Genomic DNA, 20,084 nt, shown 5'->3' on the forward strand with positions numbered 1-20,084 from the left:
GAAGCTAGCGGGAAACTAGGTGTTATTTCAAACTCTTTGATAAGACCCTGGGTATTAAACTGTCAGAGGAGAATATAGTTTATAGAGTTGAACGAATTTTATCTCAGAATTAGGTTAAGCATATGAAAAATATTTCATTTTAGCTCTGAACTAGTCTTACAAATTATTTATTTTGTAACGACTTTGCAAGAAACAGTATCACTATATGATTGCATGTTATGACAGTTAACAATACAGCTTAGGCTTTGCTAAAAAATAGGCAATATAATGAATTCTGTCCAATTAGATTAGATATGATATTTTCTTGGAAATTTACAAATTATGGCATAAACACTTAAATAAGCAATTGCTTTTAGTCACTGATGCTATTATTAATCATTGCTGCAGTCTTTCATTTTGAAGTTCTATAATCTGAGTTTATACTATGTCTTCCAATTTTTTGATTGCAGTTTTTACTGCAATTGCAGGAGTATAGAAGCAATTATAAATTTTGTAACGTTTCATTGCAGATGAAATACAAGGAAGTGTAACAGCTAAACACCTGTGCATTAAATATTGCTTAAGCTTTTCTTCTGTATTTGACAGGTTCCCTTAGTATTTGGTTCAGGACAGCAATGTTCAGCACATGCTGGTCAGCTCTGGGTAGAGCTACTTCGTTTCTATGCCTTGGAGTTCAACATGGCTGATTTGGTGATTAGCATTCGACTCAAAGAAGCAGTGTCTCGTGAGTCAAAGGACTGGCCTAAAAAGCGCATTGCTGTGGAAGGTATATATATATATACAAGCTTCAATTTAATAGCTACTTTAATTTTGTAGGGTACTGTCTTGGCTATTGACATTGTGTGTGATAACTTAAAATTTTTCAGTATTGGACTGTGATTCCCAATAATATGGTAGAATATGTTTTGAAAAAAAATCGATGTAAGTGATATTTCTCTTTTTTTTTTCAATGTTATCAAAAGTAATCAAGTGGACTTAAAAATTGTCTTCAGCATAATTCGTAGATCTTATGTCCCTACACAATGTTTTAGAGTAACTAACAGTAGCATATCCAAATTACGTAAGGAAGTTAAGTGTATTCTTTTTTTAAAAAAGTTAACTCCTGCACTGCTGGCTTACTTCTTCTTTCTACTAGACCCATATTCAGTCAAAAGGAATGTGGCAAGAAGTTTGAACAGCCAGATAGTGTATGAGTATATTCTTCACTGCCTGAGAGCAACTTACAAGTATTTTGCCTTGCCTCACAAAAAAAATGCAAAATTGAGCAAAAAATCCTCTCCAAGTACCAATGAGGAGACATTCCAAATGCTAAGCCATGGAAAAGATGCTATAAAGCACGAAAATTCCGAGTTCCAAAACTTGGATGGTAGAACAAACACAGCCATGGTGGAAGATTGCGTAACGGAGACTACAGGTATGCCCCAGGCACATAGAATTGATCCATCAAAACTGTGTGATGGCTCAGAAAGCTTCACAGAAGAAGAACTGGCTGATGATATAAGTCATTTGGGAATTGCCCATGAAGATTCAGACTGTATAATTGAGGAAGTTATTTCTGGAGATAATGAGGATTTTAAACCAAGTTGTGAAGAGACAGAGAGTGGAAATGAAGAGGAAGAAGAGGAGGAAGAAGAAGAACACGAACAACAAAAATGTAGCTGGAATGATATCTTGACTACTGAACAGGGAATAGATGAAGACAGTGACAGTGGAGATCTGCCTGTCACAGTGAATGAGCATGATATAGAGACATGTAGTACCTCAGACTTCGAAGGTTTTCAAAATGCTGCACTTACAGAGAGCGATGAGTTTGGCTTAGAGTGTGGTGGTATAATGGATGGCAAGATTGACATTGATGAGGAGAGCACTGAAGGTACTGATGAACTGGATGAATCACCCCAAAAGTTAATACGTTCAGCACAGAGTCAAATAGCCCAAATGAATAACTCGGATGATGAGGAGGAAGAGGAGGAAGAACTAAGTCTTGTAGACCAGAGAAAGTGTGGTGTTGTCGTAAGAGCTGGAAATGAACTAGGCAACACATACACTGGATCTGGAGAAGATGATGCACTGTCAGAGGAAGATGGTGATTTTTCCATCCCAAATAAACATGAGGACAAACATTTTGAAGAAAATGCAGATGAACTTCTGAGGATCAATTTTAGTCAAGAGGATCTTACTGAGAAGGGAAGCCTTTTTGAAGACAGCACAGCAGTAGAACAGTGTTTGGAATCTGAACTCTTTTACGAATTCAGTAAACCGGCTTTTACAAAGGGCAAGGTAAGGGAGCTGTGTCAGAACATAAACATATTGCTTGTGTTCTGGTATCAGTTATATGAAACTGTTGCTCAAATTCCTTAAAACGGTGTAGTTTTTAAAACCGATCTTGCTTTTTGTTCATGCAGTCTCCTACAGTAGTCTGTAGCTTGTGCAAACGAGAAGGTCATTTAAAGAGGGATTGCCCAGAAGACTTCAAGAAGATTGAGCTTGACCCACTGCCAGCACTGACACCCAAATTTTCAGTTATTCTAGATCAAGTTTGTGTCCAATGTTACCGTAAGTTTTTTCCTTTGAATATTGTTGTGCGGTAGTTAAAGAGTTGGAAAAAAAAAAATTAACCACAGGCTAATGGTGTTCTAAAGGAGGCCGGTTTATTTGCTGCACTGCACTTAGATAAAATTCTAAGATTTGCAAGGGCTTTAATAGGACTACTGAGTAGTTTGTATCCAGAGAAGTACAAAGTGTTTAGGTTTATCTTCCACACACTGGCTGGCTGATTACTCATTCAGGCATCTTCTAAGAGTTAAATTCTGGGTGGGTTTTTTGACTGATGCTTTTACATTTCTGTCTACTTTGTTACTGTTCTTTAACTTGTGGGTTAGTAAACAAAGACTTCAATGTTCTAGAAAAAATGGAGTCAAAATATTGGTTTGTAACACTTCTCCACTTTTGTTCTTTTCAGAGTGACCCAACTTTCCTCCTTTCTCTCTCGCCATTTCTGACCAGACAAAATGCATTATTTGTCTAATTAATGTTTTTCTTTGAACAGGTATTTCTCTTCTACTTCATCTTTGCTTTGTTTCCTTCACATATGAATCTTCTCTTGCTTTTTCTCTCGCCCCCCCACTATAAACTCCTCACTTTTTTCATTTGAATCTTTGCTGTTGACTCTTTCTACAGATCAGATTGCCTGAATTGTTGTCTTTTTTTTTTTTAAGATGATTTTGCTTCAAATATTGTAGAGGATCAGGCTCGGGAATATATAAGACAAAACTTGGAAGATTTCATTAGACAGGATTTCCCAGGTAATTAGGCAGTTCTAGCTTTATATTTATACTTTAGTGTGTTCATATTTGAGTGTTTTCCAAGAAAACATACCGGCATAATAAATACTTTCATTTTAAACATGTAACCTATGTTGTTGCTCAGCATTGCTATACTTCATTACATTGATTTCTGTTTTAAGTCTTTTAAGGCTTTGGTTTAAGTCTTTTACTTAGTCATATATACAACACATTAGTAGGAAGCAGCAATGGCAAGTTAAGAAGAAAACAATCAAAACAGTAGTGAAACAGTTTTTTAGTTGTTATTTTAGCCTTATTCATTAGCTAGCTTTCTTGTTGTATCTGCTTTTATAAACAACAAGTTTTTTGTAGTCCTTCCTACTGAAACTTACTGGTTTTAGAATGTTTTAAAATATAGGCAAATGATCTGACCTGTCAGCAGAACTTAGCTATTTGATTTTTTTTATTATTTTTTTATTTCTGCAGTTTTTACCTGTAACACCTGGACTTCAGTTCATAGTCTTTTAAAATTAGCAAAAGATTTTTTTGGCTGAAACCTGGTATGTGGACAGATAAGTCACTTATCCTGAAAATCTCTGTAGAGAGCAGTCTTACGTATACTATCAGGTTTCAGCTTGGGCCTGCATGCTGATAATTTAATTATTGAAAGACTCAGTTTGTTTCTGGATCTGTCAGGCTACTTATTTGAACCAATAAAAGTTAGAGATTCTTTCCTCTTCAGCGAAGTTGATAAGCAAATAAGTTTTGATACACCGTAGAAAGATAGTAATGTTTTCATGCCTGTATTAAAACCACCGTGCAGTGGTTTGAAGCTATGTACAATTTGAGATTCTCCATTGATTTACGCTTGTGACCCATCATGTCTCTTACAGGAACAAAGCTGAATTTGTTTGGCTCCTCAAAAAATGGCTTTGGCTTTAAACAAAGTGACCTTGATATATGTATGACAATGGATGGGCTGGAAACTGCTGAGGTAGTTTGAAAAGCTATTTTTTTTTTTTAAATAAAGTGCAGAATTTTATAGTTTTATTGTGTATGTGTTGTAATAAATTTATTATTTTATAAAAGCTTTTTCAAATTAGAAGAAAATGCAAATAGGTGCCACAAAGAGATTATTTTAAGGGATCTTGCTGTTGGTCTAGGCATGAGTTTAAGAACTACTCTCAGTAGTCAGTTTTCTTCTGAATTCTGCACTATCGTTACTTTTAGCATTAGCTGTGGACATAAATAACATGCTTGATGTATAAACAACTAGAATGGGAGACTGTAAAAGGATGTAAATCTCCTTTAATGCCTTACATAAACTTTTTATAAGCCTATGTTAAGATACTATCCACTGTTGATTTGACAAGTGCTTCTTTGAAAAAATTTCTGGTGTTCACGTAATTCTGTATAATAGCAAACTCTCAGTTATACAGCTTTAAGCTTAATGGCAAGTAATAAAAGGTTTGCTTAAAGTACTTGTAGCAGATACAGCTTTCAACTTTTTTTTTTAATGTCTTAGGGACTTGATTGCATCAAAATCATTGAAGATTTAGCAAAAGTTCTCAAGAAACAGTCAGGTAACTTTCTTTAAAATAAGTGGTTCTGTTTATGTGGCTTCAGTTGCTGTAGTGAGAACTTTCTGGGGCACTGTAGATGAAAATCAAGATAAAGCTGTGCCGAAGAGCTTCATGTTAGTAAGAGTGAGGTTATACGTTGCAAACATCTGGATTTATTTTTGTTTGCATATATAGATGTATGAGGTTATAATGTTATAGGACCACATCTGAATAGGACAGATAGTGTATTTATAACCTGCATGCATAAGAACAAATCTTAAGTTAAAGCTTGAGGCTTCATGTTGGTAGTTATGTTGTATTTGTGTGTTCAGTGCCTAGTAAGTTAATAGTAAAACATAGGCTGATGCAAGTTTGCAATGGGAATTCTGTTTTTTTCTACAAGAAACTATCATTTTATAGTGCTTTTTTTGGTGTATCTCACTTGAATTTAATATAATTGGAGTGAACTATCAATGGTCTCTTAAGCTTATTTTTCTGTAACATTTAGACTGATCTTTGTTTTGTTGGGGATCTAAATGTGTATTTGTATTTATTACATTTAGCAGTTTCACCATATTTGACAAATGCCTAAAAATAATATAACTGAAATACAATTTTGGTATCAACTAAGATTTTGTTTTGTAGCCTTTTTACTACAGTTTGGAGTTATTTGTAGAGCATTTGATACTGTTATGACTGTATTGCAGTTGTTCAGTAATTAAACATCTCCTTCTAGGTTTAAGAAATGTCTTGCCTATAACAACTGCTAAAGTCCCGATTGTCAAATTTTTCCATGTCAGAAGTGGTCTTGAAGTAGACATCAGTTTATACAATACTCTGGTAAGGTTCTCGCCTTTTTTATTTTATTTTTTTCAACGGAGAAATGTCAGTCTGCTTCTCGAGATTGAAGTGATTTTTTTTTTTTTTGGTTGAAGTTCAATAATCAACTGTTTGCAATTACCCATTGCAGTTTTAGATTTCTGAACAACCTCTTTTAATTTTATTTTTTTCTATGAGTGGAGTTAGTTGCACAATTGCGACTTTAGAGTTGTCACTTCTCTAAGAAAATATATTAGTTCTTCAGTAATAGTAAGAAGTAGTGGTTTAAGTGTTCTGTAAATGCAATAAAACAAAATAATGTAACTTCAGCTTTCCTACACCTCACTTACCATCATGCCTTAAGAACTGGAGTAGCGCTTTTGAACCTAGCTTGCCTGAACTGGAACATGAGTTAGAATTTACAAAAAGCCACAACTTCTTGGCAAAATATTTTAAAAACAAGTTTGGGGTGTTTTTTTCAATGTCTCTGAACGTCAAAAGCCAGTTCCTTGAAACATCAAAGGAAAACAAGTTTTAGAGCCAAGTATTAAACTTTCTGAAGTTTTCGTATGAGCTCAAGGGGAATCTTGAGGAAGATACTTCAACCACTAAGTAAGTCTGAAAGTTTTCTTCAGTTTATGCATCCGTATGGATCAGTTCATAGCTCTCACATTTCTGGGCTCAAATCTCTTCGTTCAAGAATTTACCTTTTGAAAATACAGTAGTAGATGAATGTGTCCCTTTCTGAAGTGCTGTTCTGTGAATGCTGCATTGTACCACTTCTGCACAGAGTAAGGATATTGATCAGCTTTTGAACGGAGCAGGTGATAACCAGAGTGTTGAATGCTTCCTCTCCCCATGTACGTTCTACCACACGGGGCTTCACATCCGCATTTCTTGAGCACGCGACTTAAGACTTTCTGGTTTTCATGTTTTCAGCTTATTCCTTCATTTTTTCAGAGCTCCTGTATTTTCTATGTGACTTTCTTATTTTTACAGGCCTTGCATAACACAAGACTCCTGTCATCATATGCAGCCATTGATCCTAGAGTAAAATATCTGTGTTACACAATGAAAGTCTTTACGAAGGTAAGTATATTTCAGATGTTCTGGAAGCAGCAATGCCTGAAGCAAGAGACAATAACCATGAAAGATACAAACTGTGTTTCTTTTTCTAGGTATGTGACATTGGAGATGCATCTCGAGGTAGCCTTTCGTCTTATGCATATACTCTTATGGTGCTTTATTTTCTTCAACAAAGGAATCCACCTGTCATCCCTGTTCTTCAGGAGGTACAGTATATTAAGAAAGAAACGAGTATCTGTACACAGTATTGACTAGAAGAATGTCAGTGCTGAATCTGATGGGCTCTTCTAATAAGTTTAAAATTATGCTTTCAGATCTACAAAGAACCTAAAAAGCCAGAAATTTTAGTCGATGGCTGGAACGTTTATTTCTTTGATAAGATAGAGGAGTTGGTGAGTAAATCAGAAAGGTTAATTTGAAATGGTGTTACCTATAGCTTTGCAAATGAAAAATAACTCCTTTTAAGAAGCATTGTCCTCAAATATGGTGATTGGATGTAGAAATGGAAGTGGAGTAGCTACTGCTTTGAAAATCCCAATCCCATGCTGTAAAGCTTTAAGAATATTGTTGGTTGTAATTCATTTCTGAAAAAAAAAATATGCAAAATCTGGAAAAATAGATTATGCAAATATTTTAGGATGTTAACGATGATTAATTGCTCTGTATCTCACATTACTGGGTGGAGACAACTCCTACAAATATCAGCTGCATATCGAGTCATAGCTGGTTAATCCTGTTGAATAATTTTGTATTAAATAGTCATATTAATTATTATTTTTTTAATAACAGGTAAAACATATTGTTAGAAGTTTTATTAGCTCTCCACTTTCGTTGTTAATATTTTTCAAAATATTTTAAAATTTATATTGGATTATTAATACCAGTTATGGAAGGAAGGGAAGTATTCTGGTGTAACTCAAGTTGTGTTTCTTTATAAAATAAAATATACATTGCTTGAGTTTCCAAGTTACGGAAATTATTCTGCTTAATATAAGTACTGGAAGTAAAAGTATTTCTGTCGTTTTCAGTCAGTTGTTTGGCCAGACTGTGGCAAAAACACTGAATCCGTTGGGCAACTGTGGCTGGGACTTCTCCGTTTCTATACAGAACAATTTGATTTTAAAGAGCATGTAATCTGCATTCGGAGAAAAAGTCTGCTTACAACTTTCAAGAAGCAGTGGACCTCCAAGTACATTGTAATTGAAGGTAAAGGCATGTCAAGTACGTGAATGTAGAATTTCCTTAATGCCTTTTCACAAGGCTTATTTATTTTCCTATTACTAGATTATAAATTGTTTTTTGCTTATGTTTTAAAGTCATTGTAAAATTCTCATTGAGTTTCAGTAGTGCTAAAAATTATTATTAGTTTGTTTTTTCCCTCTGCTGAAAAGAAGCTGCAAAGCAGACTTCATACTTCTCTTGATGACAGTAACTGACAGAAAAATAGATATAACCAAATCCTTTGCAAAAGAAATTAGCTGTAATGCAATTGAAGTTTTCTCACAAATACTAAGTTTAGCTAATTATACGTTTACATGACCGGTTTAACTCTGTGTGTGATTACACTGTTAAATAATACCATGGTGTCTATCATCTATTAATGCATTTTAGAAATGTTCCCTAGACTGCTTTCTGGCCCATAGGAATTTCTGCTCTCTCACTCACACATTCAATTTACTCTTTTGCAATACTTCAGTCTGTCCAGACCTGGATGGCTGTGAGCCTTTGTCCCTTGAGTTAATTTCTTTTCAATAAATTTGCAGACAGTTCAATTTCAACATATTAATTCTACATCGGGAATAGCTGCCTTGCATTGTTCCTGTGTATGTATACATTGCTGATCTTGCCCTGGAGTTGAGTAATACTTGTAATGCTTTTTGTGCAGACCCCTTTGATTTGAACCACAATCTTGGAGCTGGATTGTCAAGAAAAAGTAAGTCTCCTGTTAACAAATTTGGGAACCAAGTGAAGATCTTGTCTTAGATCTTATTTTACTGGCTTGTTTGATGTTTGGATGATGTTTTCTCTGCTTTTTTTTTTTTCTTCCCTAGTGACAAATTTTATAATGAAGGCTTTTATCAATGGCAGAAGGGTATTTGGTACCCCTATAAAAATATTTCCTAAAGAATATCCATCAAAAATGGTAAGTTGCTTCTAAGAGCAGTATGTGCATGCTCTTGGGTGTGTAACTTAACCACTTGCAGGAGTATGGTTACACTCTTTTTAAGTTCTTTCTTAAATTTTAAAAGTACTCTAAAAATCTTTATGGGAATTATTACTGAGTACTGTTTTCATGTTGTTTGCATGTAAAATATGTTGGCATGCAGAATACTAATCAAGCCAGAGCTTTGTTGTATAGGCTTACATATTTTAGTCCCTATCAAAACCAGCTTACCATTTCTTAAAACTGCAGTTTTAGAAAAGAGCTTGCAGACCTTGTGGTCAGCAGGCTGCCTGTAAAGGAGAAGCCAGTGGCCAGTTAATTTCATCAGATCTTTCAGGAGTTCAGCTATACACACAAGACTTACTCTTCTCTGTGACTCTTAACTGCTGTTTAATACTTGCTTATCTTTCTTGATTCCCAAGCGTATGGATTTTCATTTTAAATGCATGGTTATTCCTTTAGGAGTACTTTTTTGATCCAGAGGTATTAACGGAAGGAGAATTGGCACCAAATGATAGATGCTGCAGGATTTGTGGTAAAATTGGCCATTTCATGAAAGATTGCCCCATGAGAAGAAAGTGAGTATGGTTTTGACATCTGGAACATTCCCTTATGTTTATTTAGAAGAAGGATTAGGATAGTAATGCTAAAGCAAAACTTCTACATGCTGCAGATTATTTCCTTTACTGTTGAAATGGAAATATTTCAATACTGGTTTTGGCAGTGGTGGATAGTGTTGTTTTTTTAAATTTTGGTCTGTGTTGAGTCAATACTTAACTTCTGCCAGCATCATCTGTAGTGGTTTTTAACAGAATCTTTTCATAGAAGGCTGCAAAACTACTTAGATTAAGGTAGTAATGCTGACTCTGCACTTCATTATATAGGAAGACAGTAGTCAAAGAAAATGTAAATGCAGAGGTGAATAGCTGTATGCTGTGAAAAGCTCTCACAAATCATTTTATATATTTCCATTTAGCAGCTTCTACTTCTAGAATCTTGCTACTCTCAGCAAGACATGTTTTTGTTGTGCTCACAGAATCATGCAATTCATGTCAAAAAGCAAGGCAAGAATGTCACAGCATTATTTTTCTTAAGCACACACACAGGAGAACAATGTCCTCTTTTAAATCCAAGAGAAGGTTTCCTGATCCTGAGTAACCAGATGTCTAAAATTCAGCAACTGTCTTCTTGTAATAAATGAACGCTAAACTGATCTTCCTGCTCTTCATATTATGAACTGTCAAAACTAATCCATTGATCTTTTTTTTTTTCCTAGTTAAGACAAAGCTCTTTAAAGACTTCATGTCTATAAAATAGTGAAAATCAGCAAATAAAACTTCAAGGTGACAAAATCTTGAAAGCCTTTGTGCTCACTTGTAAGGTGAATGGAAAAATCTAACCTTTGATTAGAGTCTGTCTATGTTAAAAGCTGTATTTAAAAATCACCTGTACTTTTATCGGTTGAAGTAGCCTTTCTGCTACACAACAGGGAATTGTGAACTTACGTTGTTGAGACTATTAATTTTGGAATTTATTCAACTTAATGCGAGGACAGTAGCTGATGATAGTTTGAAAATTAAGCAAGCCGAAGGTGGTGTGAAAATCCACTCAATGTCTAAACTGCTGTTTCAGATGAAATGGATTTTTAATCTTGCACTCTGGAGTGAAACCACAGTTAATTGCACATACACAGCTATGTTCTATACATTAAAGCAAAATTCAGTGGGATTTTGCATCATAGAAAATAAATGCAAATAAATGCATTACAGAGTAAGATAACTGGTACATCTGAGTCCTCTGTCCAGGCATTGCAATAGGAGATGCTGTCTATGGAGGGCACGCTAGCTGACTCTTTCTGTATTCGCTTCTCATGCTTTCCCCCAGCATCTGCAGTTGCTGTGTAAGAGATTAACTTAGAGCACATACATGCCCTCGCCTAGTAGTATTCATTTGTGGACTGGAATTGTTTGTGATTTTGTTACTTTTGTTTGGTTGTTTTTTTCTGAACTTGATGCTCCTGTTTTCCTTACAATCTTCTGTGGCATCCAGTTCCCTAAGTTTGCTAACTGATGTGTAAAGTAGTACTTTTGTTCATCTGTTTAAAGCCAATCTCATTTTAGTTTCATAAGCGTTCCACAGGTGTAGCCTTGTGGGATTTAGATAGTAATGATACTGCCTTGATGATTTTGTAAGCCGTGATTGTGTTCACCCTCTATCTTCTTTCCAGGTTGGAGGGTCTTGGCTTTTTTACTGTCTCTTCCTTAAGCTCTTGCTCTCTTCATGTTTTTAGCTGCCTTTCTCTGTACCTTCTCTAACTCTAGTACTTCCTTCTTAAAATATTGAGACCAGACCAACATGCAGTACCAAGATGTGGGCATGCCATGGTTTTAAGTAGCAACAAAATGATGTCTTCTGCCCTGTTCTTAGTGTTTTATCCATCCTATTGCTACACTCCCTGATAAAGAATCCCTCCTCATCTTTGCTGTAGGCCCCCTCTAGGTACTGGAAGGCTGCTATAAGGTCTCTTCAGAGCCTTCTCTTCTCCAGGCTGAACAGCCCCAACTCTCTCAGCTTGTCTTCACAGGAGAGGTGCTCCAGCCCTCGGATCATTGTCGTGGTCCTCCTCTGGACCTGCTCCAACAGACCTATTTCTTTCTTATGTTGGGGTCCCAGAGCTGAATGCAGTATTCCAGGTGAGGTCTCACAAGAGCAGAGTAGAGGGGGAGAATCAAATCCATGATCTTGCCGAGCAGAGGTGAGACTGACCAGCCTGAGTTCCCCAGGTCTTCCTTTTTTTCCCCTATTTTAAAAAAGGGAAGCTCACTTTGAAGCGCATCTGCCATTCTTTTGCCCATTCATTCAGCTTTGTGAGGTATTTCAAGTTGCCTGCTGTTAGTACTGCATCTAACTGACCAAAGGAGCCTAGTGTCATCTTCAAACCTGGAAGTTTCACTGATGTCTCCTTCTCTAGATCATGTATAAAGAAGCTAGATAAAATCAGTCTGGCAGTGGTAGCTGTTTTCCCACTGCTAGATATTTAAGTCACATAGAATGTCAGAAGTTTCTCCCAGTAGAAGAGACTTTGAGATACTGTGAATGTACACAGTTTCAGAAGGACGGAAGTGAAATTTCAGAGTTGTACAAGAAGAAGAAAAGAATAGAACTATAGGCCTATTTTTTATATTTTGTTAGCATTTTGCTCAGTGTTTCCTTTTCTTCCACTGCCTTTGCAACTCCAGCACCCAGATTTTCTGTCGTGTTTATATTTTTTGAGATATAATTATTCGAATTCAGGAACGTCTTGTAATCTAATTGTAAAATTAAATTATTAAATATATGTTACATCAGTGTAGCACTGTTTGGTAGGAGAGTCAAAGGGACAGGTACATTACTTCACTTTATTTAACCCACTGCAGAAATACATTAAATACGTTTGTAGTCTGTAGACAGCACTTGGTTTTGGGGTGGTTTTGGGTTTTGGTTTTTTTTTTTTTTTTTTACTCTGAGTATGTATGTAAAGCCTATGAACTCTGCAGCATTTTTCTACTCCTGCAGATTAAGACGGCGTCGTGATTACGAAGAAGTAAAAAACCAGAGGTACACAGAAAGCAAGGAGAAGAGAATCAAAGAGGACAAAGAAACTCAGAATAAAACAACAGAAAAGGAGAGCTCAATCAAGGAGGCGAAGTTGCATCTATGTACACCTCAAAAGAAGAAAGTAGCAAGGGTGGCAGTGGAAACTGGAAGAGAGAAGACTCCCAGGCAATCAGCAGAGAAGTGGAAGCGCCTGGAAGACAGAGACTTAAGAGAAAAACGTTGTTTTATCTGTGGAAGAGAAGGTCATATTAAAAAGGAATGCCCACAGTATAAAGGAGCTGCAGGTATGAAACCAATCAAGCTGAGTAGTTTAAACAGGGCTTATGTTTTTTGGTTTTTTTAACAGGGTTGACTAAGAGGTAAGGTTTTTGCTTTGAATGGCATCACATAAATCTTTTTTTTTTTTTTTTAAATGTGGTCACATTTAGTCAGTTTTCCCTTCATCCTCCCTTACCTTTCAGAACTTTGCTCTATCCCAAGAGATTTGACACGGTCTCTCTTAGCAGGTAAGATGCTTGTAATAGAAAGCATATGAGTGTCTAATACGTTGAAATTGCTTCCATTGTCCTCCCTATATAAGAGTTTGCTAAAGTTTCAGATTACAGCTTCTTTCAGTACATCAGAATTGCAGCATAAGCCAGCCTTATGGCTCTTCACATCACCTAAATAAGAATTATCCCATAAAGACCCTGAAGTCAGTATGAAAGTGAATATGAATTCTATATGAATTCTTCATATAGAAAGATTCTTCATATAGAATATTGTGAATGAAGTAAAATAATGTTCCTGCCAACCCAGCAGTCAGAGGGATAGAGCAATCTGTCTTACTTGTTGTGGAGTTAGCTTGCAACTTTGCCTTAAAAAAAAAAAAAAACACTCTACAAAAATGTCCCCAAATCTAGATCCTGACTGACAGACCTGACAAAATAATTAAATACTTGCTTAGCAGTATCAAAGTCATGCTTCAAATAAGACAGTTCTCTCATCTGTATTGTAAAAGAAAGTCATTCTAAGATAAAATTGAGACTCCTTAAGACACTGAATGGTACTTTTACTTAGCTTCCAAGGGAACAGAGTAGGTGAGTAAACCTAGGAGCAGTTAAATTCATGCTGGAAAAATTTGCTCTACAGATTACTCATGGCTTGACCTCTTAAAGTAACAAATAGGAATCCTTTGTAATAAGGATTGTGTAGTAAATTGTGTAATAAACACAACTTCAGACCAGCTCTCTTCAACTAGTAAAAATGTTCTGTCTGGCTTAGATCAGGCAACCTTTCTTAATCAGGTGTAATTGGTGGGAGAGAGCATAAGACTGTGCTAACAAAGTGCTGGAAGCGGGATGAAAATGGTGCAAGTATATCGAGAACTTTCAGGGTATTTAGAAGTGTTCTTTGTTCAATAGACCACTAGAAGCATTGGGTGGACAGATAAAAAATGTTTAGAACAGAAGCCACGTTTTATTCAGCTTGTGACCTTTTGAAGGTGCACATCAAGTCTAAATTTAACTTTTGAGTTTCTTTGTCTTTGACCTTGTCTTGTTGAGCGTTTCTTTCTGCCATTTCATTTGCCATGGTACTGAGTTTGCCACGGTGGAAGGGAGTGCACCTGACTGTTTTGTGTAGTCAGTGACATTGGTGTATTTTATAACATTCATCACACAAGAACTATGCTGAGGCTGTACAGTACATACGCCTGAAATCATGAATTCTGGAGCAGGTGTTCTTGTCTATTATCTGTATTTTGGGAATTACTATATTTGAATTTGAAAAGAATTGCTCTAGGTTGGGCTTTGTCTTTTTTAGCTTGCTTAGTACCTGAAGTGTTCTCTGTAGTTCAGTAGAGGACTATGAACACCTGGACCTAAGAGGTCAGACTTGATTCTTTGCTGTGCCACAAACGTTTTGTGAGACTATGGACAATTCACTTATCACCGTATCTTCATTCATTCCTCGCAGTTCCCTGTTTCCCTCTGATTCTGGAGGAGGATACAAGGTTGTAGGTTCCTAACTTACATGCTTAACTATAGATGCATCTTACCTCATTGTGCCAGTTTTCCATGTTATAAAACCGAGCAAAGTGACAATGTCCTACCTTCTACGTACTGTGAAGTTAGATTGCAAATATTTTGGTATTTTTGTATCTTACAATAACTGAAATGGAAACAAGTTTCAAATTAGCAAGTCTTTGTTATATTATGATCTTTTCAGGTGGTTCAAAACCAGAAGTGTTGTGTGGATCCCCTTCTTTACCTAGCACTGCCAAACATGCTGGTAGATTAAATCAGGTAAACACTAAGTGTCCCTTTTCTTAGATCTTTTTCTCTTTAAATGTTCTGAAGTCCATATAAAGTAAGTAAAAATAGTTTTACTTAAGCTTTCAATGAGAACATTTATTTTTTTATTGTGGAATGCCATCATTCAGTTTTGTTGGTTCATCAATGCGTATATGTTGTTTATAGGGAGTGCTTATACACGAAGAAAAACAGAAACAAAAAGGCAAAGTGTTTTTGAGTCCCCAGTCAGGTTTGTATGTCTTCATTTCAATTCAGAAATTCTACGTAAAAGCATGTATTTTTAACTTGCTTTCCCCTTCAGCCCTTATGGGAGCTCTGCCTAATTTGCAGAATGCAGCAGCAGTCTGGACAGGGTGCTAGATAATTCTGAAGCAAAGCCACATTTTTTTGCTGGAAAAGCGTGCATTTTTTTCAGTTTTATTTTGGAAGCAAAACTTAGGCATGTGAGTTCTGTGCGTTTTTATTTCAACTTTGGTAGATGAATTTTGCAGGAGGACATGGTGGGTTTTTATCAATCTCCCCTCTCTCCTGCTTCGGCATAGATGGAGTTAGGTATTGCTTCAGGGACAACATGTGGAGCACTTTTTTGTGAGGCTTCCCCAGAGTGATTGTCTAGAATTCCACATGATCAGCTAACTTAGGAGAGATTGTCAAAGCACATCCTTGGTCTGAGCTGCCAAAATGCAAGGAGATTAAAATTACACTTACAAGTAGCAGTCAGATGGTGATACATAGGCCTTTATGTACTCTCTCTGAATGAGAAATGTTTTGTGTTTAGACGTATGGTAATTTCACACACTTACTAACAGTTACAATGAAGATTTAAAAGGCAACTGCTTTTTTTAATTACTTTGAGTTTCTAGTGCAACTCTGCAAGCCTTTTGGCAGCTTGGGTTTTTTCAATAAAATATATAAATCTCTTCTAGTGCACCTGAAGGGGACCTAAGTAGACTTTACAAACTTTAGAAAACTAAACTGCAATTAATTATCTCAAATTAAATTCTCGGGTTTTTTGGGAAGACACAGTATTTCCTGTTTTCACTGCAAGGCTGTTTCAAATCTAAGTGCGGGGATTTTAAACACGAAGTGATTTGTCATTAGGCGTTTTAGTTGAAAAAAAACACAGTAGTTTTCAAATTTGTGTTTTAATACTTCCTACTGTCCTTCAGCAGGTAATGATCTAAAGTTGATCTGTGTGTGCTTTCATTATAGTTTGACTTAACAGTCATTTTCTCGTCTGATTTTTTTCAGTTGTTTTATGTCTTGTCTTTTTTTCCTTTATTTTTCTTAAAAAACCTTTAAAGTCTGATGCTTTCTTCCTCCCAATCTTAGGCAGCCTTTCCAATAAATACATGACTCAGGGAAAAGCCTCACAGAAGAGGACCCAACAAGAATCATGAGGGATATTAAGCACTGTTAAATTGCAACACAGGCTCTTCATTCATTTTAAAAAATTTTCTTTGACTAAAGCATCTGGATTCACAGGACAGCAGCATAAAGAACCTTTAACTGAGGTTTAATGAAATATGGGTGGTTTATTTTAGATTGCTAGTACAAGAAACTGTGGATTTTAATACAGACCCCCTGCTCTTAAATAGATTGTTTGAGCATTGTAATAGAAAGCCATGATGTTTTGTATTTGTTTACTACATAAATCATATAGTAAACGGCAGGTACTAAAAATGGACTGTTTTCAAGTTTTGTTGTTTCACCTGACCATTTAAAAATGCACTAAAATTGTGTGCAAGCCAAATACATTATATTTTCTTCAAAAATTGATTTTTTTGAAGGAGCAAATAATATTTATTAATGTTGATTGTTTACTGAATCCTTGTGTAAAAGTGTTTGAAATGTTTGTAGACCGCTATATTTTTTTTTCCTGTAGAGTAATGAAAACATAGACACTAGTAAACATATGTAAAACAATCTCTGGACAAGCAGTGCCATTGGGATTTCTTGGGGTTTTTTTATTTCTGTGATTTATGGGAGTTCATTTGCTGCTGTGCTTGTGTACAAGAAGAAAGACTGAGAAACAGGTCAGTCCTGTTTGATGCTGCTAAGAATCTTTTTCAAGGCCTTGGGGATACAGACAAAAATGCTTTAAAGACCAGAGGTATTATATTTGGCAACTGGGGAAAACACATGTCCGTTTTCATGAAATGTGAAGAGGATCCTTGTACCAGCCAAGAATTTAATTAGTAATACGAACTCGAGCTTTACTTGAAGTCCTTCCAGAGTTGGTAATGTACCGTCTTATCTTGTTCAGGACAGAATTAGTTACATGGTAAAATTGAAACCACTGTTATTTATGACTTTGAAATAAATTTTAAAAAAAATAATTAAAAATCGGACTTAAGTTTCTGTATTTCTTCTTAAGTTGTAGTTTTCAGTATTCTTGACTTAAATGTTGAATTACTAGAATTATCTGGGTTTAGAAATGCCAAGTTTAGTTTTTTCCTTATCAATCTATTTTTATTAAAGTTCAAAGCTAGAACTGTCAAAGTGGTCTTCGGGCACTGGGATTCTAACTCCAGTTTTGGTTTTCATCCATCTGTAGCCAGCTATCTGTAAACTTCTAGATGTGCAAAAAAAAAAAAAAAGGCAAAAAAAAAGTTTTGTATTCTTTCCACAACATATTTTCAAGCAAAATATTAGCCAGCAAAAAACAGAAAATAATTACTACTTTGTCTTCATATATTTATATTTCATCATATGAAATTGAGTCCATTTTTTTTGCTCAAAAATAAGTTCCTTCTTGTAGTTTTTCATTCATATCCCCCAAAAAAAAGAAACTGACATGCTTTCTGTATGTCTTATTTAGCCCTCCATTCAGAGTTACTTTGAGTTTTGCCTGATGAGAATGAAATGTGTAAGCCTGTAAGGGACTGTGGCATGATCTCAAAGATAGAAGTTATTTTAAAAAAAAAAAATCATATTTATGTCTACTCACGCTCTTCCGTTTGTGATACTTTGTAGTTTAGCAGTGAAGTTTTCAACTGGAATTTCTAAACTCCCATCTGAACGAAAACACATTTTGCAGGTGCACCAGTCTTCTCACTTTGAAGCTTCTGCTTCCTTCTGCAACTATAAGTTCTATACGGTTACTAATCTCATAGACCTAAAATAAAACCTCCAAACCTGGGTTATATATTACGAGCATTAAACGAGCAACTAATAAATCCTTTGTTTGCTTAAAGGGCAGTTAAAGAGCACAGTCATAACAATGTGGGACAGAATAAACAGGGTCGAGGAGGCATACATATCTGCTGGAATAATTTGTTGTAAAATTTAGTAAATGGATTGAAAATTAAAATTGAAGAAAAGTAAGTTCTTCATAACAATTCTTGATATTCAAGATCTTGCTTGCCTTGTGGGAGTATGCAACTTGCCACGTACAAAGAAAAATACTGACAGAACACTGTGTTAATAAAAAGTTTCTAGGAAAAGAACTATATCAAAACTAACAGTAAAATAGTTTTAGTTTACCACTAAATTCATACTAATAAAATGCAGCAGTACATACCAATAAACTAATAGTTTAAAAGACCTCTTCTGGACCACCTGTATACTTAGTCCCTCTAATGATACAGAGGGACACTGAGTTAGTAGCACTGTTCGTTTGTGTTGCTCTTTTAATTTAAAAAAAAAAAAAAAGTGCTGTTGTCATATTTCACGGAAATTTCACATGCTTTTGATGTCCCTGTTTCCAAAGTTGGAAATGTGTTGTGCTGTGAGTAGTTGGTGAAAAAAGGAAAAGGGCAACGTTTTGCTTCAGGTATGCAGCACAGTTAACTGTCTTCCTTACCTGGGTAATTTAGCCTCAGCGGTGTAACTGTTGTAGTTTGGCCCCATTAACTAAGCACTGCCCAGCTGCTTGCTTCCTCTCTTACCTTCTTTTGGGAATGTCCTGAAGATGAAAAGCACCTTAGGAAAAGGCTGTTTTTCTAACCCGTGCTCAGTCTTTTAATAATACTGAGATTCATTCAGCAGACAGGTGACTCAAGAATGATGACTGGAAGCATCCTAAAGAAGAGCAAGAAGGTAAAGTTCTTCCTGCCTGATGAATTGTGGATGATGGAGAAGGTATTCGTCCCCTCCAGGCATGCCCATGGCTGGCTTCAGCTTCAGCCTGATAGTGCGTGTAGCCCCTCACCCCAAGGTGGGTGTGTGTTGGTTGAGGACGCGTGCCTGAGCTGCATGAACGGGGGTGCAGGAAAGAGACGCTTTGTGTAGCTAAAGAAAAGACAACTTTTTTTATACACTCACTGCTTTTATATTTGAGGCTGAAGTACTGAAGTGGATTTAAAGTAAAATTAACGGAGTACTTTAATAAAAAGTACTTATTAGGCAACGATCAGTGGCATAATTACGTATGTCAAAAAGCACATTTACTGACAAGGTCTTCAAAATGGCTAAGGCCAGAACCAGGCACTGAAAGCAGGTGTGGCCATGAGATGCGGGCGTGCTGCTTGTGCTTTGCAGATACAAATAAATCCAGGTTTGACGCGTTATCTAGCGTATTTAAGGCTCCCGCCAGAGGAAATGAAAAACGGGTGCTCGTTTTCCTGCTGGCATAGCCACCATTCCATTTGAAGTAACGGGATCAGCCCTCCCGTGCCGAGGCTGTCAGGGCCCCTCACGAGTACCCGGCGGTCGCCCCAGCCCATCTCCTCGGGCTGCCACCCGCAGTTCGGGAACCGCAGCGCAGTTCTCCCGGCAGTTCCCGAGCCGTCTTCTCGCGGCGACTGTGCGTCGTGCGGGCACCGGGAAGGGCTGCGGCCGCTGCACCCCCTCACCCGGCCGCTGTCGGGCGCCATCCCGGAGGGGCGGGGAGGAAGCTGGGCGGTAAGAGAGCATACACAGCGAGCTCGCCATGACAGCGCTTGTCAGTAGACGTTCGTGTTCACCGCGTGTACATCTCGTACCCACGGGGCCCCCAGGGACAGCCGCTTCCCTGCCCCCTCCCCGGGCAGCCGCCGGGGCCCGAAGGGCAGGGCCTCCTGCCGCAGCTGCCCTGGCCAACTCTGCCGCTTATCTCTGCGCGCAGCCGGGAGGCCCCCCCGACCCGCAGCGGGCGCCGAGCTCCCGCCCCTCCGCCGCCGCCCGCGCACCTCCCCCGCCCCGGGGCGGTGGCAGGGGGCGGAACCGCAGCCGCCTGCCCATCACAGGCCGCTGCCCAATAGGGGCGGGCGCCGGAAGCGTGCGGTGCGCCGTGGCGTCACGGCTGTGACGCCTTCAGCGCCCATGGCCGAGGGCAGAGGGCGGGGCGGTGGGGGGC

General features: G+C 37.3%; 1 protein-coding gene across 5 annotated transcripts in view; it reads left to right on the forward strand.

Annotated features, from left to right (window-relative positions):
* Window positions 1-17,096, forward strand: part of TUT7 (terminal uridylyl transferase 7) — a 33,046-nt gene extending 15,950 nt beyond the window's left edge. Inside the window, exons 12-30 of one of the 5 annotated variants that reach the window (XM_086629041.1) lie at window positions 586-766; window positions 1,136-2,280; window positions 2,406-2,556; window positions 3,219-3,305; window positions 4,178-4,278; window positions 4,810-4,867; window positions 5,583-5,686; window positions 6,665-6,754; window positions 6,844-6,957; window positions 7,066-7,143; window positions 7,780-7,957; window positions 8,637-8,684; window positions 8,803-8,894; window positions 9,378-9,493; window positions 12,471-12,796; window positions 12,974-13,018; window positions 14,721-14,797; window positions 14,972-15,035; window positions 16,139-17,096. In XM_086629041.1, coding sequence (XP_086485167.1) covers window positions 586-766; window positions 1,136-2,280; window positions 2,406-2,556; window positions 3,219-3,305; window positions 4,178-4,278; window positions 4,810-4,867; window positions 5,583-5,686; window positions 6,665-6,754; window positions 6,844-6,957; window positions 7,066-7,143; window positions 7,780-7,957; window positions 8,637-8,684; window positions 8,803-8,894; window positions 9,378-9,493; window positions 12,471-12,796; window positions 12,974-13,018; window positions 14,721-14,797; window positions 14,972-15,035; window positions 16,139-16,206 — 3,123 coding nt within the window. In that variant the 3' untranslated portion in view covers window positions 16,207-17,096. Of the gene's footprint in view, window positions 1-585; window positions 767-1,135; window positions 2,281-2,405; window positions 2,557-3,218; window positions 3,306-4,177; window positions 4,279-4,809; window positions 4,868-5,582; window positions 5,687-6,664; window positions 6,755-6,843; window positions 6,958-7,065; window positions 7,144-7,779; window positions 7,958-8,636; window positions 8,685-8,802; window positions 8,895-9,377; window positions 9,494-12,470; window positions 12,797-12,973; window positions 13,019-14,720; window positions 14,809-14,971; window positions 16,067-16,138 lie in introns of those variants that run through there. The other 4 variants (XM_086629045.1, XM_086629042.1, XM_086629040.1 and 1 more) reach the window with 4 other exon arrangements.
* Window positions 17,097-20,084: the final 2,988 nt, after the last annotated feature.

The sequence above is a fragment of the Tauraco erythrolophus genome, chromosome Z (assembly GCF_009769465.1).
Source record: "Tauraco erythrolophus isolate bTauEry1 chromosome Z, bTauEry1.pri, whole genome shotgun sequence".
Classification (NCBI taxonomy): Eukaryota; Metazoa; Chordata; class Aves; order Musophagiformes; family Musophagidae; genus Tauraco; species Tauraco erythrolophus.